Source organism: Oncorhynchus gorbuscha, unplaced genomic scaffold, assembly GCF_021184085.1.
Source record: "Oncorhynchus gorbuscha isolate QuinsamMale2020 ecotype Even-year unplaced genomic scaffold, OgorEven_v1.0 Un_scaffold_27:::fragment_4:::debris, whole genome shotgun sequence".
Taxonomy (NCBI): domain Eukaryota; kingdom Metazoa; phylum Chordata; class Actinopteri; order Salmoniformes; family Salmonidae; genus Oncorhynchus; species Oncorhynchus gorbuscha.
The window spans coordinates 41,120-60,000 of record NW_025745131.1 but is presented as its reverse complement, the minus strand read 5'-3'; the positions used below and the strand labels follow the sequence as shown (position 1 = coordinate 60,000).

At 42.5% G+C, this 18,881-nt stretch overlaps 1 protein-coding gene across 1 annotated transcript in view; it reads left to right on the top strand.

The window, feature by feature from the left end:
• LOC124017542 (phosphatidylinositol 4-kinase alpha-like) overlaps positions 1 to 7,815 on the top strand; it is a 32,332-nt gene extending 24,517 nt beyond the window's left edge. Inside the window, exons 36-51 of the mRNA XM_046332759.1 lie at positions 1 to 148; positions 270 to 357; positions 545 to 712; positions 1,275 to 1,328; positions 1,590 to 1,710; positions 1,833 to 1,962; positions 2,061 to 2,131; positions 2,338 to 2,410; positions 2,608 to 2,785; positions 2,920 to 3,024; positions 3,505 to 3,630; positions 3,880 to 4,000; positions 4,283 to 4,442; positions 4,533 to 4,622; positions 4,708 to 4,791; positions 6,172 to 7,815. The exon at positions 1 to 148 is cut by the window's left edge and continues 52 nt beyond it. Coding sequence (XP_046188715.1) covers positions 1 to 148; positions 270 to 357; positions 545 to 712; positions 1,275 to 1,328; positions 1,590 to 1,710; positions 1,833 to 1,962; positions 2,061 to 2,131; positions 2,338 to 2,410; positions 2,608 to 2,785; positions 2,920 to 3,024; positions 3,505 to 3,630; positions 3,880 to 4,000; positions 4,283 to 4,442; positions 4,533 to 4,622; positions 4,708 to 4,791; positions 6,172 to 6,223 — 1,769 coding nt within the window. The 3' untranslated portion in view covers positions 6,224 to 7,815. The remainder of the gene's footprint in view (positions 149 to 269; positions 358 to 544; positions 713 to 1,274; positions 1,329 to 1,589; positions 1,711 to 1,832; positions 1,963 to 2,060; positions 2,132 to 2,337; positions 2,411 to 2,607; positions 2,786 to 2,919; positions 3,025 to 3,504; positions 3,631 to 3,879; positions 4,001 to 4,282; positions 4,443 to 4,532; positions 4,623 to 4,707; positions 4,792 to 6,171) is intronic.
• The last annotated feature ends 11,066 nt before the right edge of the window (positions 7,816 to 18,881 follow it).

Sequence of the window (18,881 nt, the reverse complement as noted above, 5' to 3'; positions counted from 1 at the left end):
AGTTGGCCATTGCTACAGAACAGTCCGTGGAGACCAGCATCGCCAACTGGAGGTCCAAGTACATCAGCCTCAGTGAGAAACAGTGGAAAGACAATGTCAACCTGGCCTGGGGTATATCTCCTTACCTGGCTATGCAGCTACCAGCCAGGTACACACACATACACCCTGGTTAGGATTTCTTTGGGAAAAGCTTTGGATTCATTCCACCTCCTAACTTTTGTCATGTTTAAGAACGGCGTTTGGGTTAACCCTCTCGTGTCTATGTTCAGGTTTAAGAACGATGTGATCGTGGCTGAGGTGACCCGGCTGGTAAGGCTGGACCCTGGAGCGGTCAGCGACGTACCTGAGGCTGTCAAGGTGAGTCACTGTTGATCTACAGGTCATCTGCAACACAGGAGTGGCCAATGCTTATGATACCTCAAATAGGTTTTTATGAAAGACATGTTTTTTTTTATGTCAGAGCCAAACAGTTCAGGATTAGAAGTGATGGTGTTTCTAATTTGAAAGTTCTTTGTCAATTTACCATAATGTATTTGTTTTCCAGTTCCTGGTGACATGGCACACCATTGATGCAGATTCTCCAGAGCTGAGTCATATCCTGTGTTGGGCTCCTGCTGACCCTCCCACCGGCCTGTCCTACTTCTCTTCCATGTACCCCCCTCACCCCCTTACTGCTCAGTATGGGGTCAAAGTACTACGGTCCTTTCCTCCGGTACGACACACACTTCATACACACACACACTACGGTCCTTTCCTCTGGTACGAAACACACACTTCATACACACACACACTACGGTCCTTTCCTCTAGTACGAAACACACTTCATACACACACACTACGGTCCTTTCCTCTGGTACGAAACACACACTTCATACACACACACTACGGTCCTTTCCTCTGGTACGAAACACACACTTCATACACACACACTACGGTCCTTTCCTCTGGTACGAAACACACACTTCACACACACTACGGTCCTTTCCTCTGGTACGAAACACACACTTCACACACACTACGGTCCTTTCCTCTGGTACGAAACACACACTTCACACACACTACGGTCCTTTCCTCTGGTACGAAACACACACACTTCACACACACTACGGTCCTTTCCTCTGGTACGAAACACACACACTTCATACACACTACGGTCCTTTCCTCTGGTACGAAACACACACTACGGTCCTTTCCTCTGGTACGAAACACACACTACGGTCCTTTCCTCTGGTACGAAACACACTATACCGTCACTAATCTATCTCAATCTCTAGGATGCCATCCTGTTCTACATTCCTCAGATTGTTCAGGCCCTGCGCTATGACAAGGTGAGTGACACTACATTTAACTAGCTGCTGCATTTCTACATTACCGTGTGTTTGGTTTTTACTTTCGTTGTGGGGAACAGAAGTCCTAATAAGGATAGTAAAGCAAGTACCATTTGGACAGGTGGAGACATTTTACCACTAGGAAACATGCTATTTTAGAGGACAGGGTTAGCTTAAGGTTTAGGTGTAGGGGTAAGAAAAAATAGGGTATCAATTGTTTTTAGTAAAACAAGTGTGTGTATGTCTGTATTTGATTGGCAGATGGGGTATGTGAGGGAGTACATCCTGTGGGCGGCCCAGAAGTCTCAGCTGTTGGCCCACCAGTTCATCTGGAACATGAAGACTAACATCTACCTGGACGAGGAGGCACACCATAAAGACCGTGAGACACATACGTACACACACTCTCATACTCACTCACTCACTCACACTTACTTGCACACTCACACACTTACCACTCCTCACACTCTCGCTTCCCTCTCTCTTCCCCCTCTCTCCGTGTAGCCGACATCGGGGATCTGTTGGAGGAGATGGTTGAGGAGATAATAGGTGCTCAGTCTGGTGCAGCTAAAGACTTTTTCCAGAGAGAGTTTGACTTCTTCGACAAAATCACCAACGTATCTGCCATCATCAAGTAAGACTGACAAATCGAATCACAACTGCACTCCCTATATAGTCCACTATTGTCAACCAACTAGTGTCTGGATATAAAAGTGTTTGTGTTTTTATTAGGCCCACCCCAAAGGGAGATGAGAGGAAGAGGGCCTGTCTCAAAGCTCTGTCTGACATCAAAGTCCAGCAAGGTAACAACAGCTAGGAGACATCTATGTTGCTAGGTCTGTGGGTGCAGGTGCATGTTTGATGACAGTGAGGTGTATGTGAATAGTTTTGACTTAGGTGTTTTTACCTCTAAGCAGTTGATTCCTGTATCTGTGATTTGTGCTATGTGGAAGCAGTAGTCACTGTGTGTATCTGTCCATCTCGCCCCCTCCCGTTGGCCATCCTCCAGGCTGCTACCTGCCCAGTAATCCAGAGGCCATCGTATTGGACATCGACTACAAGTCTGGAACACCCATGCAGAGGTACTTACTCACCGATTCTATTCATTTGATTGATTGATTTTATGCCTGACAAAGACCTTTCAGTTGGAACGTTGCAATAAAGTACACAGGAGCATTCAATGGTGTGTGGATATCTATTCCATTATGCTATTTTAAAAAAGGAATAGAAACCCTTCTCACAGGATCTATATCTGACTGCTGTCTCCGTTCTCTCCCAGTGCTGCCAAGGCCCCGTACCTGGCTAAGTTCAAGGTGAAACGTTGTGGGGTCAGTGAGCTGGAGAAAGAGGGTCTGCGTTGTCAGACTGACTCCCAGGACGTGGAGTCGGGTGAAGATGTAGCTCGCAGGATCGTCTGGCAGGCCGCCATCTTTAAAGTGGGAGACGACTGCAGACAGGTAGGATAGATAGACCAACACATGCGCATACACACACCACAAGCATATTTTACATACTCGGCGCTTATAAACTATTTATTTTTCAATCAGCATATTTTTGAATGTTTTTTTCCTCTCTCTCCCTCCCTGCCCAGGACATGCTGGCTCTCCAGATCATTGGTCTGTTTAAGAACATCTTCCAACTTGTGGGTCTGGACCTGTTTGTGTTTCCCTACAGAGTTGTGGCTACTGCCCCTGGGGTATGTACACTTCTCCCCTACACCAGGGCGATGCCGATAGATTCAGTCGCAGACCATTTTTGTTGGGAGTGAATGGTTCAGGGTTCCTGGAAAAATGTTATAATAATTTCTACACTGAAAATTGACCAACTATGCCCCAAAAAATATTTGTACTTCCAAATACAATAATTTCATACCTTGATTACATTGAGACACGATCACATGTCTTTTTTTGTATTTGTAGGAATAATTGGACAGATTTTCTAAATTCAACTAATTTTTAGCTCAATTCCTGGTGATTTTATTCTTTCTTGAGCAAAAACTAAAATCCCCACTTTTGGGGGGAGGGGGCCGGTTTTGGCCCACGGGCAGCCTGTTTCTGTCCTCTGCCCTACACCCTACCTCCTATACCCTAACCCCTGCACCCTAATCTTTATTAAACTTTGTCTTGTTCTGTGCAGTGTAGCATCACAGTAATGGTGTTCCTGTCTCTGTGTCCAGTGTGGTGTGATTGAGTGTATCCCAGACTGTAAATCCCGTGACCAACTGGGCAGACAGACAGACTTTGGGATGTATGACTACTTCAGAAACCAGTATGGAGATGAGTCCACTCTGGCCTTCCAGAAGGTGAGATGACTGTGCTGTCCTACGACCCCTAAACTCTGACCCCTGACCTGATCCTCGTCTGTGCCATTATTCTTAATTAATCAGAAATGAAGGATTATTAAAAAAAGAGAAATACTCTTGAGTACATACAGTACGTCATTACAATGGATCTGTTGCCTTAATAAACATACGTCAACTATTTTACTTCACCAACATGGTTTATACAAGGTACTTCCTAATCTCTCCCTCTCTCATTCCCCTCCTCTCCAGGCGAGGTATAACTTCATCCGTAGTATGGCTGCTTACAGCCTGCTGCTCTTCCTGCTACAAATCAAAGATAGACACAACGGGAACATCATGCTGGACAGCAAGGGACACCTTATCCACATAGGTAAAAAATCATCCACATTGGTACACAATCAACCATCCTTAACCTCATCCAAAACATCATCCACATCGGAACACGATCATCCACATAGGAACACGACCATCCTTAACCTCATCCAAAACATCATCCACATGGGAACACAATCATCCTGAACTTCATCCAAAACATCATCCACACAATCAATCATTCATTTAATACAGCAATGTGGATATCTTTCATCTATTTGTGACAATAAATATATGAATTGAATTTATAATCGTTGTCTAAAACAGCATCTTCTTTCAGACTTTGGCTTCATGTTTGAGAGTTCTCCTGGTGGTAACCTGGGCTGGGAGCCGGACATCAAGCTGACAGATGAGATGGTGATGATCATGGGAGGCAAGATGGAAGCCACTCCCTTCAAATGGTTCATGGAGCTGTGTGTCAGGGGGTACCTGGCCGTCAGGTAAGAGTGTGTGTGGGTGGGGTCTTAATCTTATTTGCATCTAAACGGTCTTTCTATGGGTTAATTCTATTTTTGTTACACCTCTCTCAGGCCCTACATGGATGCAGTGGTGTCTCTAGTCACTCTGATGCTGGACACTGGACTACCGTGCTTCAGAGGACAGACCATCAAACTGCTCAAGTCAGTACATCAATAAACCACATGGGAGCATAAATTAGGTTGTGCCAAGTCTCGTGACCATGTCTGACCATGTCTGTGTTCACAGGCAGCGGTTCAACCCCAGTATGAGTGAGAAGGAGGCGGCTGCTTTCATCATCAAGGTCATCCAGAGCTGCTTCCTCAGCAGCAGGTAACACCAATGGCCCTGTACCATTCCAGATCCTTTCCTCACTCAATGGCCCTGTACCATTCCAGATCCTTTTCCTCACTCAATGGCCCTGTACCATTCCAGATCCTTTCCTCACTCAGTGGCCCTGTACCATTCCAGATCCTTTCCTCACTCAGTGGCCCTGTACCATTCCAGATCCTTTCCTCACTCAGTGGCCCTGTACCATTCCAGATCCTTTCCTCACTCAGTGGCCCTGTACCATTCCAGATCCTTTCCTCACTCAATGGCCCTGTACCATTCCAGATCCTTTCCTCACTCAGTGGCCCTGTACCATTCCAGATCCTCTCCTCACTCAATGGCCCTGTACCATTCCAGATCTTTTCCTCACTCAGTGGCCTGTACCATTCCAGATCCTTTCCTCACCAGTGGCCCTGTACCATTCCAGATCCTTTCCTCACTCAGTGGCCATTCCATTCCAGATCCTTTCCTCACTCAGTGGCCCTGTACCATTCCAGATCCTTTCCTCACTCAGTGGCCCTGTACCATTCCAGATCCTTTCCTCACTTGGCCCTGTACATTCCAGATCCTTTCCTCACTCAGTGGCCCTGTACCATTCCAGATCCTTTCCTCACTCAGTGGCCCTGTACCATTCCAGATCCTTTCCTCACTCAATGGCCCTGTACCATTCCAGATCCTTTCCTCACTCAGTGGCCCTGTACCATTCCAGATCCTTTCCTCACTCAATGGCCCTGTACCATTCCAGATCTTTCCTCACTCACCATTTCCAGATCCTTTCCACTCAGTGGCCCTGTACCATTCCAGATCCTTTCCTCACTCAGTGGCCCTGTACCATTCCAGATCCTTTCCTCACTCAGTGGCCCTGTACCATTCCAGATCCTTTCCTCACTCAGTGGCCCTGTACCATTCCAGATCCTTTCCTCACTCAGTGGCCCTGTACCATTCCAGATCCTTTCCTCACTCAGTGGCCCTGTACCATTCCAGATCCTTTCCTCACTCAGTGGCCCTGTACCATTCCAGATCCTTTCCTCACTCAGTGGCCCTGTACCATTCCAGATCCTTTCCTCACTCAGTGGCCCTGTACCATTCCAGATCCTTTCCTCACTCAGTGGCCCTGTACCATGGCCCTGTACCATCCTTTCCTCAGGCCCTGTACCATTCCAGATCCTTTCCTCACTCAATGGCCCTGTACCATTTCAGATCCTTTCCTCACTCAATGGCCCTGTACCATTTCAGATCCTTTCCTCACTCAATGGCGCTGCTCCCATTCCAGTCTCTCGCTCCTTTCCTGACCCCTATGGCCCCAACTCGGCCACAGGAAATATCCATAATGCCAACTGTCTATATACACATGCTGACTGTCTGTTTTCTGTCTTTCCTCAGGAGCAAGACCTATGATATGCTTCAGTATTACCAGAACCAGATCCCATACTGAAGACCTGCTGCAGTATTATCACATACCTGTCTGATATGAGTTCTTATTCCTTATATAGGCAGTAACCTCTTCTTTAGACTCTATGTAAGGTCAGAGGTTGTCCTATATACTAAGTAATTATCCTTGGCTTGCTAGCCAGCTAGCGTCCAGCAACTTATGCACTTTATAGATCGCTGTATTTCACCCACCTGATTGGACCCTGATCAAGAGCTGTTATGCTAGACTAGAGAAATCACACTAACCAATCAACCAAACAACCAATCACACAACCTGTAACTGAACTCCAATACAATCAGCAAATCCCACGATCATAATCCATATATCACATATCAATGTCTTGATGCAATCACATAGTGAGTGTCCCCGTCCTGTAGTCAAAAGCCATGAGTAGATATTTTCTCTGGGGACATTTCTAATGGTGGAGCTATTGACTATATCTGTCTTGAGTCAGTCACATACTGTGTGTGTATCCGCCCCAAGGTTGGTGGGTCCAGTACAGAATAAACCAGTGTTGTTTACCTAATAACCCACTAACTCTGCATGTCTCATGACCAGACCTTCTAGTAGTAACATTCTTAAACAGGTGTGTGTGTGTGAGAGATTCTGTTTGGAGACATTCCTCTTTCTGCACAAAGGAAGATTTTATTCACCTTCAATCCTGTAGTTGAATCTCCGGGATTTGTGTTTAGTATTACAATGGTGGTGGTGATTTTACAATGACAATGAAGACTCAAAAAGCCATTTCTCTAAACCTTGGCACAAACAGAAGGGTGGTAATTACATGACAACTATACTCCTCTGATGTTATGCTAGATGTTACCTTCTTAATGTGTGTCAACATATGAGATTGCTGTCATAATCTCTTCAGAAACCCTTCTGTTTATGAAGATATTTTAGTTGGTAGTCTGTAAAGATAATTCATCTTACATCTATCATTTTAGATTAGATGGTATATATTATTTTTGATCTGAATGGATATGTTATTATTTTACTTGGGGTATTTCATCTTAAACATCCATGTATGTATTACAGAGTATGTTTGTAATATAACGTGGGCGGCAGGTCAGCTAGCGGCGAGGAACCGAAAGGTCGCTGGTGTGAATGCCCCCAGCTGACTAGGTATCTACCAATGTGCCCTTGAGCAAGACACTTATTCATAGTGACTTACAGGAGCAATTAGGGTTGATAGTGTCTGCTAAATGAGTAAAAATTGACATGTGAAGTATATTACGGTGTACTGTATTTCAGGGCTCTACAGTGTAACCATTTTACTCACATATGCGCCTAAATGTTCTGCTGTGTGACCTGGAGGTTTAATGTAGGCGTACCAGTGCACCTAGAAAATTTTTAACGATTCTAGCTTTAATACTTCAAATATTTTTCATTGTGCGTATTCTTTGTGCTTACATTTTTCAACTTAGGTGCACACGTGCTCATTGTAAAAAAAGATCAGCGTAGAGAGCCCTGCTATGTACTGTAGGTTCTAATGGCTAACAGGACATGCATTTCAGACCAATGGGATGATAAAGAGCTGTTCCATTATTAGTATTTTTATTAGACTGTTGTATTGTGATAAAGTACTGAAACATAAACCCCAGTTCATGTGTGTCATTTTATCTATACTGAACAAAAATAGAAATGCAACAATTTCAGTGTTACAGTTCATATAAGGAATTCAGTCAATTGAATTAAATTCCTTAGGCCCTTATCTATGGATTTCACATGACTGGGCAGGGGTGCAGCCAAGGGTGGGCCTGGGAGGGCATAGGCCCACCCACTTGGGAGCCAGGACCAGCCAATCAGAATGAGTTTTTCCCACAAGGGCTTTGTTAAAGACAAAAATACTCCTCAGCACACCCACCCTCCCCATCAGACTATCCCGCAGGTGGAGCCAGATGTGGAGATCCTGTGCTGGCATGGTTACACGTGGTCTTCGGTTGTGAAGTCGGTTGGACATACTGCCAAATACTCTAAAACGACGTGAGGTGACTTATGGTAGAGAAATTAACATTAAACAAAAGTAATATAATAAATAATAATAATATATGCCATTTAGCAGACGCTTTTATCCAAAGCGACTTACAGTCATGTGTCAACTCTAAAATGTGAAGTTCTCACACAACACAATGCCACAGATGTCTCAAGTCTTGAGGGAGTGTGCAATTGGCATGCTGACTGCAGGAATGTCCACCAGAGCTGTTGCCAGAGAATTTAATGTTTGTTTCTCTACCATAAGCTGAAAATAATTGCATATTATCGATGGCAATATGAATGCACAGAGATACCGTCACATGATCTTGAGGTCCATTGTTGTGCCATTCATCTGCCGCCATTCATGTTTTAGCATGATAATGCACGGACCCATGTCTCAAGGATCTGTATACAATTCCTGGAAGCTGAAAATGTCCCAGTTCTTCCATGGCCTGCATAGTCACCAGACATATCACCCATTGAACATGTTTGGGATGCTGTGGATCGACGTGTACGACAAGACTGTTCCAGATCCTGCCAATATCCAGCAACTTCGCCCAGCCATTGAAGAGGAGTGGGACAACATTCCATGGGCCATAATCAACAGCCTGATCAACTCTGCAAATGAGATGTGTCGTGCTGCATGAGGCAAATGGTGGTTACACCAGATACTGACTGGTTTTCTGATCCACTCCCCTACTTAATTTTTAAGGTAGGAATCCATTCAGGCCAAAGAGTTCAATCTTGGTTTCATCAGACCAGAGAATCTTGTTTCTCATGGTCTGAGAGTCTTTAGGTGCCTTTTGGCAAACTCCAAGTGGGCTGTCATGTGCCTTTTATTGAGGATTGGCTTCCATCTGGTCACTACCATAAAGGCCTGATTGGTGGAGTGTTGCAGAGATGGTTGTCCTTCTGGAAGTTTTTCCCATCTCCACAGAGGAACTGGAGGTCTGTCAACGTGACCACCATTCTCCCCCGATTGCTCAGTTTGGCCGGGCGGCCAGCTCTACGCATAGTCTTGGAGGTTCCAAACTTTTTCCATTTAAGAATGATGGCGGCCACTGTGTTCTTGGGAGCCTTCAATGCTGCAGACATTTTTTGGTACCCTTTCCTAGATCTGTGCCTTTACAAGATCCTGTCTCAGAGCTCTACGGACAATTCCTTCAACCTCATGGCTTGGTTTTTGCTCTGACATGCACTGTCAACTGTGGGACCTTTTATAGACAGGTTTGTGCCTTTCCAAATCATGTCCAATCAATTGAATTTACAACAGGTGGACTCCAATGGACTCCAATTGATCAAGGATGATCAATGGAAACAGTATGCACCTGAGCTTAATTTCGAGTCTCAAAGCAAACAGTCTGAATACTTATGTAAATAAGGTATTTCTGTATTTTGTTTCTAATAAATGTGCAAACATTATTAAAAACCTGTTTTTTTCCTTTGTCATTATGGGGTATTGTGTGTACATTGATGAGGGAAAAATTAAATTAATCCATTTTAGAATAAGGCTGTAACGTAACAAAATGTGGAAAAAGTGAAGTGATCTGAATACTTCCGAATGCACTGTACACTCAAAACACCTTTGTCTGGATAGATAAACATGGCAGCAGACTGCTTGGCAGGGCAACACCAAGTATTCCAAGTCACAAGCCTCCTTGGGGATCAATGAGCCAACTGGGAGGCTCCAACCCTGGACTCTGTCACCCTCTCCTTAGCTCGACAACTTTGCCCCCGCTGTGGTATAAATTGCCCCTCAAGGATTGTGTCATGTAGTGTATCTGTCACCAACAGATTCATATCTGTATTCCCAGTCATGTGAAATCCATAGATTAGGGACAAATTCATTTGGTTGATTTCCTTATATGAACTGTAACTCAGAAAATCTTTGAAATTGTTGCAGGTTGCACTTATATTTTAGTTCAGTGTAAAATGTGTTAACATATTTGACAACTTTCCAATCAACAAGCTAATTGTTTGGATTCAAACACCAGATAAGATCCTCCTACATTCTCATCTCCCATCTACTGGGTAATGGCTAGAAGGGATACAGATTTTGTCAAATTAACCTCAGATTTGACTATTCATAGCAGGTTAGGAGAATTTACACAGCATGTTATCATAATTATTTTAGGATTAGGGAGGATTAGGGTCAATTAAAATGCAAAAAAAATCTACTTCAGTCCTTCATTTGATAAAAGCTGGATTTCTTCTAGCCATGATCCATCTACTAGACCAAAGGCTGGACCAAAAACTCTAGACATTTCATCAACTATCACTCACCACACCCAACATAGCTAGCACATAACATTCTGAGAAACATGTTTTTTACAGCTGGGGTGAGAGCGTGGTTGTTCTATGGTTATTTTGCATACAACCTTCGCACAATGTTCTGGGAATGGTGCTTGATACCCAGCTAGCACATAACATTCTGAAAACCATATGTTTCTTAGGTGGGAATTTCAGTACTTCAGCATAATGTTTTCTGCAGGTTTCCTCATGGTTCTATTTAAAGTCAAGTTCTCATTGTTCCAAGAATATTAAGAAACAATGATCTTCTGTGGGAATTTCAGTACTTCAGCATAACGTTTCCTACAGGTTTTCTCATGGTTCTATTTAAAGTCATGTTCTCACAAGATTTCCATAAAAACCACAATAAAACATGAATAAACGTTCAAAGAACATTCTAAAAATGTTATTGAAAAACATATACATTTCATTAACTGCCTTGTTCAGGGGCAGAACAACAGATTTTTTTCAACCTTTTCAGCTCTGGGATTTAATCTTGCAACCTTTCGGTTACTAGTCCAATGCTCTAACCACTAGGCTACCTGCCACTTAGTGGGACTATCACTTGTTTTTCAACGGGACAATGACCCAACACACCTCCAGGCTGTGTAAGTGCAATTTGACCAAGAATGAGAGTGCAGGACTCCTGCATCAGATTACCTGGCCTACACAATCACCTGACCTCAACCAAATTGAGATGGTTTGGGATGAGTTGGACCGCAGTGTGAAGGGAAAGCAGCCAACAAGTGCTCAGCATATGTGGGAACTCCTTCAAGACTGTTGGAAAAGCATTCCAGGTGAAGCTGGATGAGAGAATGACAAGAGTGTGCAAAGCTGTCATCAAGGCAAAGGATGGCTACTTTGAAGAGTCTCAAATATAAAATATATTTAGATTTGTTTAAGACTTTTTTGGTTACTTCTTGTAAAAGTTGATGAATAGAGCTCGCCAGCTTGTAGTCCTAAAACCCGGAAATGAGTTATCCCCTGTTTCGTTCAGCCATTCCTATGGGATAAATATAGGGTTTAGGTCTGAGGTTAACACAGGTTTAAGATATTTTATATGCTTTGTTCTATGAGATAATGTCAATCAGTTAACATGACCTTTATCAATTATAAAGCCTTTAGGGAAAGGGAATACCTAGTCAGTTGCACAACTGAATACATCTTCTGCATTTAATCCAACCCCTCTGAATTAGAGAGGTGCTGAGTTCATCAAGGTCCATGTCATCAGCACCCAGGGAGCAGTTGTTGGGGGTTAATTACATTTACATTTACATTTAAGTCATTTAGCAGACGCTCTTATACCTTGATCAACGGTAGAACCAATCATTTCCCACCTTGCTGGCAATTTGAACAAGCGCCCATACGGTTGCTGGCCCGAGGCGCTTTGACACTAGGCTACCTGCCCACCCCCAGCTGATATGAATTATGAAGCCTTTATGTGCCTTAGATTATATAAATGCTTCAAAATTCAGCAGTGACATTAGCTGATCAAGATTATATCATAGAACAAAACGTAAGCCTATAAAACCTCATATGCTTGGGTTTACCGCAGGCCTTATTTAAAGCGTTTATCCAAAAGCCCTACAAAACTCCCATGTATTTTCCCATTTTTTCAACAAACTATAAGAGTTAGTGCCTACAAAAAGACACATTCCTGTTGCTCTCTATAACACCCGGGGACATGGCAAAAACGCCGACATTCAGTTTTCAAAATACATAAAATTACCTTTCTAGAGCCACATTTTTGTGTTTTTAAGGTAAATGACACCTGCCCTTATATTTAAATAATTTTAGAATCCACATTTTAAACTAAGTAAGATGTAATATTTCCTGGGGACAGAAACGGTATGGCATAGTAGGAATTACTAATTTGCTGATCAAATAAATATTTTAACATTCTAATGCTTGTCGAGCAGGTGAATCAGAGTTTGAATCGGAGCATTCTGGCCAATATTGGCCTACTGGTTCACTCCTGCCCCACACGCACCCTTTGCTCCTCCAGGTCCGTCTCCCTTTAGCAGCCCAGCAGCGGACTAAAAACTATGGGTGACAGGGCTTTCAGTTGCGCGGCTCCGCGGCTATGGAACGCACTTCCAGACACTATTATGGCTGCAGTCTATGTTCTCGTTAAACCACAGCTCAAGACCGTGCTTTCAGAAAAGCTTTGAAGGGCCTCTGCAGATCCCCCCGGATCTGATGACACCTGTATATAGTTTTGTATGTTGTCTGGGTTTTATGTTATGTGTTTTGTATTGTTTTTATTATTGTAATTATTTATATAGGCTATATAAAGATAATTTGCGCCCGACTATATGTGATAAAGTGAAAATCTGAGGCCCGCACCCGACCCTAACCCCTACATATACAAAATGTAAATCAGGAGAAATATTTTTTTGACAGGACTTTTAGATAGGTCTATGTTTCTGTTTAATTTCCGACATTTTGGTAGGCTATTTGTTAGTCAATGTGTCTATAGATACACAGCTTCGCGTCTGTCATGATTTGTTGCCATAGAAGACTAAATTAACCCCTGCTCACCAGAATAATGTCATATATCGATAGAATGAATGCTTCAAGCTAGTTGACATCGGTAAAGTGTGTTTTCTCGTTTTTCTTTAATCTGCTTCTCTCGCGCAGCAGCCGTTTAGGGACCGTGTAGAACAACAAAAAACGGGGAGATATGCTGTGATGTATGTGAAGACAAACCCAACATATTCTAAGTAACAGTTATATATTTCAAATCAATGAAGCTTTTCAGGCACACACATTCCAAATACAAACATTTCAAAGTTTCACCAAAAAGTACACAATCAAATAGTGTATATTTCAAATGGAGGACATAAAAAATACCTGAACACACATTGTAGAATGAGTAGATCCCTACATAAATATATAAACAAATTGATAGCATCATAACAGTAAATCAAAGGAAATTCAATTCATTATCCATTTAACAAACATGTCCTTTTTCAAAAACATTACAGGCTATGTAGACAGGCTCCTGGATCTCCTCTTTAACAGGTCAACCTTGATCCAGCGCCATATGTGGGAAAGCTGCGCAAGCAGTCCATTCCAGAACCCCCTTCTGCCCAGTGTGAGAGGCCTGACAAGTAGGAGGTCATAGCTGGATCTGTCACCCGTTCAATCTTGGAGATGACTGAAGCCAAGTGAGTGACTGAAGCCTGGTTTATTGAAGTGGGGTACGTGGGTTCCCCTCCTCTCCTGCTCCCCTCCCCATCAATCTCTGTAGTTGGTTGCCTTTCCTAAAGCCTAAGTAATTCACTTTTATGTGCAAGCCTATAGCTTGGGTCTCCCGATTTCATCCCTGCATGGTTATAAGGCCAGCGTTTGAATAGCACGCTATGCTCATGCTTAGATTCAAGGTCAAATATGAGTAGAGACAAAAGTGCATAAAAAGATCATTACGTTCCATTTCGGCACTTAACTCGGGTCAGAATTCCCCCCTTATTGAATTAAGCTCATTGTCCTTTTTTCCTCAGTGGGTCTAAGTTTTTCTGCCCAAGTTCCCAAAAGCCTTTGGGAATTGGCATGTATTTGGCACGCTACAATATCTCTCTAAAGCGTAGAAGCACCTCGAAGTAGCAATAAGATATGTTAATAAATGTCTGGATATATGAGTCAACCTGCGCATCACTAACACTATCTAATGCTGCTCACCAGTGTCCAAAACACACCAGCAAAAACACAACAAAGGTTGGTCACCAACTAACAGATTGTTAAATTTGAAATAGTGTATTAGATCATCAGATTGTTTAGCATTACATGTACCTCCCCACTTCGCTTACCTCCATTGAAAATGAATGGGGCTCTGGTGTCTCATCACCCCCATTGTGTTACGTAGACATGCCCTGTTACCCTGTATTTTCTTTGACCATTATTCCAGGGGGAGATTTCGGAAAAGGATGACTGAAAAAAAAAACACATTCATTGGACCAGCGCCATTGCTGATTGTACAGGACAAGCATTGAAAATGTGACCAGTGGTCGGGATATCAAGTAATAGAGAGGCTGTAGATAATAAAGGTTTATTAGATTAAAGCCGAAAATAAGGATATTTTATGGGTTTGGTTCTATGAGATAATCTTCAGCAGCTAACATACATACAGGCTACATACATAAAGCACATACAGGCTTCCTAATTCATAAAGGTCATATTAGCTGACTCATATTATCTAATAGAACAAAACATTTAAGATCTCCTATTTTTGGCGTTTATCCCAAAACCCTATTCTTTCCCCATTCCGTTTCCCTATAGCAATGGCTGAATGAACCAGAGCTAACTAATTTCCATTTTTTAGGACTACAACTGGCAAGCTCTATGAGAGGCTTTGAGGACACCGGTCGGCCATATTGGTACTCCCTGGAAGAAGCGTGGTCCTCCACAGGAATGAATGTAATTCTACTGTATTTCAATGAAATGTTTCAAGGACAACATGTCATGTAGTTAAGTATTTTTTGTAGTATTGGGGACAGTAACATTGCAAAAAATGATAAATTAAGGACATTTTTTTTTCATATTACATTTTTATCTCACATAATATAATTTAAAAGTATGCATTAAACCTCTTAAGGATCAGGCCCTTCTTTTTCATTTCTGCCTAAAATACCCAAATCTGTAGCTCAAATCTGTAGCTCTATTTAACCAGGTAGGCCAGTTGAGAACAAGTTCTCATTTGCAACTGCGACCTGGCCAAGATAAAGCATAGCAATTCGACGTATACAACAACACAGAGTTACACATGGAATAAACAAAACATACAATCAATAATACAGTAGATCAAAAGAAAACAAAAAGTCTATATACAGTGAGTGCAAATGAGGTAAGTTAAGGCAATAAATAGGCCATGGTGGCAAAGTAATTACAATATATCAATTAAACACTGGAATGGTAGATGTGCAGAAGATGAATATGCAAGTAGAGATACTGGGGTGCAAAGGAGCAAGCTAAATAAATAAATAAATACAGTATGGGGATGAGGTAGGTAGATAGCCTATCTGTAAATAGCCCATCTATGTACAAGGTACAGTGATCTGTGAGCTGCTCTGACAGCTGGTGTTTGAAGCTAGTGAGGGAGATATGAGTCTCCAGCTTCAGAGATTTTTGCAGTTTGTTCCAGTCATTGGCAGCAGGAAGGAAAGATGACCAAAGGAGGAATTGGCTTTGGGGGTGACCAGTGAGATATACCTGCTGGAGCGCGTGCTAAGAGTGGGTGCTGCAATGGTGACCAGTGAGCTGAGATAAGGCAGGGACCTAGCAGAGACTTGTAGATGACCTGTAGCCAGTGGGTTTGGCGATGAGTATGAAGCGAGGGCCAACCAACAAGAGCGTTCAGGTCACAATGGTGGGTAGTGTATGGGGCTTTGGTGACAAAACGGATGGCACTGTGATAGACTGCATCCAGTTTGTTGAGGAAAGTGTTGGAGGCTATTTTATAGATGACATCACCGAAGTCGAGGATCGGTAGGATGGTCAGTTTTACAAGGGTATGTTTGGCAGCATGAGTGAAGGATGCTTTGTTGCGATATAGGAAGCCGATTCTAGATGTATTTTTTGATTGTATATGCTTAATGTTAGTCTGGAAGGCGAGTTTACAGTCTAACCAGACACCCAGGTATTTGTAGTCATCCACGAATCCTAAGTCAGAGCCGTCCAGAGTAGTGATGCTGGACGGGCGAGCAGGTGCAGGCAGTGATTGATTGAATAGCATGCATTTAGTTTTACTTGCGTTTAAGAGCAGTTGGAGGCCACGGAAGGAGTGTTGTATGGCATTGAAGCTCGTCTGGAGGTTAGTTAACAGAGTGTCCAAAGAGGGGCCAGAAGTATACAGAATGGTGTCGTCTGCGTAGAGGTGGATCAGAGAATCACCAGCAGCAAGAGCAACATCATTGTTGTATACAGAGAAGAGAGTCGGCCTGAGAATTGAACCCTGTGCCACCCCCATAGAGACTACCAGAGGACCGGACAACAGGCCCTCCGATTTGACACACTGAACTCTGTCTGCGAAGTAGTTGGTAAACCAGGCGAGGTAATCATTTGAGAAACCAAGGCTGTCGAGTCTGCCAATAAGAATGTTGTGATTGACAGAGTCTAAAGCCTTGGCCAGGTTGATGAATACGGCTGCACAGTAATGTCTCTTATCGATGGCGGTTATGATGTCGTTTAGGACATAGGAAATGGTCGGTAATCTGTTTGTTAACTTGGCTTTCGAAGACCTTAGAAAGACAGGGTAGGATAGATATAGGTCTGTAGCAGTTTGTGTCTAGAGTGTCACCCTCTTGAAGAGGGGGATGACCGCGGCAGCTTTCCAATCTTTGGGAATCTCAGACTATACGAAAGAGAGGTTGAACAGGCTAGTAATAGGGGTAGCAACAATTTGAAAGGAAACACTTTGAAGTTTGTGGAAATGTGAAATGAATGTAGAACATAACACAATAGATCTGGTAAAACATAATACAAATAAAAATGATATTTTCTATTTTTGTTGCATTATCTTTGACATGAAATAGAAATGCCACACATTCAGCTAGGAAGCTGGAGGTCATTTAGATGTTGTCCACAAGAGGGCAACAGTGTATGTGCAAAGTGTCAGACTGATAACTTCAAGAATGAGCAACCTACATGACATTTAGTATGAAGTCACCCAGGTGTCTTTCACCACTTTCCCAAATGTACCCAAGTGGCCGAATTGGTAAATTGATACATTTTCAAGCACAACTATAGAAAACATACACAAATGCTATGCTAATAAAAAATACAAGTTTACCCACTCCCAGGAATGTCATACATGATGGATCATTAGCTTCTCTACATAAAATGTACTAACAGGAGACGTGACAAGAATGCTGATCCAATGTCTCCAAACACAGAAGTGAAATATTTAAGATAAGAGCCAAGTTAGCAGCCATCACTGATCTAATGTCATAATTGAACACACCACAAACCACACACAGAGTAAAAAAATAAATAAAAACAAAAACAAAATGTACACTCTATTTACTGTTAAAGTATTTAGAACACCCTCTACACAAGATGTTGCTGCTGGTCCCAAGTCCCAAGTCTCTTTCTGCTGTAAAGCACTTTCCATCCTCTCCTTGTAGGCTGGCTGGGTATTCACACCTCTAGATGGCCAGGCGGGGGTTTGTTGTGGAGCCAGAGAGAGCAGTAGTCAGACTACGTGGGGGATGGAGGACTTGAATGTGGTCTCTTTGTAGACAGTCTTCACCACAAAAAAAATCCTTAAGAACTCAAGTTTATTACTTATTATATTGAACCTTTATTTTAGCAATACATCAAATAAACAACACATCTTTAAACATATATTATATAGAGTAGGAGGAACACTCTGGGGAAGTGTGTGTACCAGTTATTTAAAAGAAATGTTTGAACTGGCTCTGTCAGTCAGCTCACTTTAAAGGTCCATTGCAGCCATTTTTAAAAAATCTCAAAATCAAATACTTTCTAGGTAACAATTAAGTACCTTACTGCGAGTGTTTTCAAAGCAGGCTGAAATGTCAGCATTATCATCATTTTCACAATTTCACAGTATTATTCCATTCTCATTAGTGGAAATATACACTGAACAAAATATAAACACAACATGCAACAATTTCAAAGATTTTACTGAGTTACAGTCAATTAAAATAAATAAATTAGGCCCTAATCACCAGACCCTAGTGAGGGTGACAAGCATGCAGAAGAACTTCCCTGAGACGGTTTCTGACAGTTTGTGCAGAAATTCTTTGGTTGTGCAAACCATTTCATCAGCTGTCCGGGTGGCTTTGTCTCAGATGATCCCGCAACTGAAGAAGTCAGATGTGGAGGTCCTGGGCTGGCTTGGTTGCACATGGTCTGCGGTTGTGAGACCGGTTGAATGTACTGCAAAATTCTTTACAATGACATTGGATGCGGCTTATCGTAGACAAATTCTCATTCAATTCTCTGGCAACAGCACTGGTGGACATTGCGGCAGTCACAAGCCAATTGCATACTCCCTCAAAACTTGAGACATCTGCGGCATTGTGTTGTGTGACAAAACTACACATTTTAGAGTGGACTTTTGTCACCAGTACAAGGTGCACCTGTGTAATGACCATGCTGTTTAATGAGCTTCTTGATATGCCACACCTGTCAGGTGGATGGATTATCTTGGCAAAGGAGAAATGCTCACTAACGGGGATGTAAACAAATTTGTACAACATTTGAGAGAAATAAGCTTTTATTGTGTATGAAAAATGTTGGGGATATTTTATTTCAGCCCATGAAACCAACACTTTACATGTTGTGTTTATATTTTTGTTCAGTATATATATATATATATAACACACGTTTGACTGCACTGGGCCTTTAAAAACAGTTTTTTGTTCATTCAGAGTTG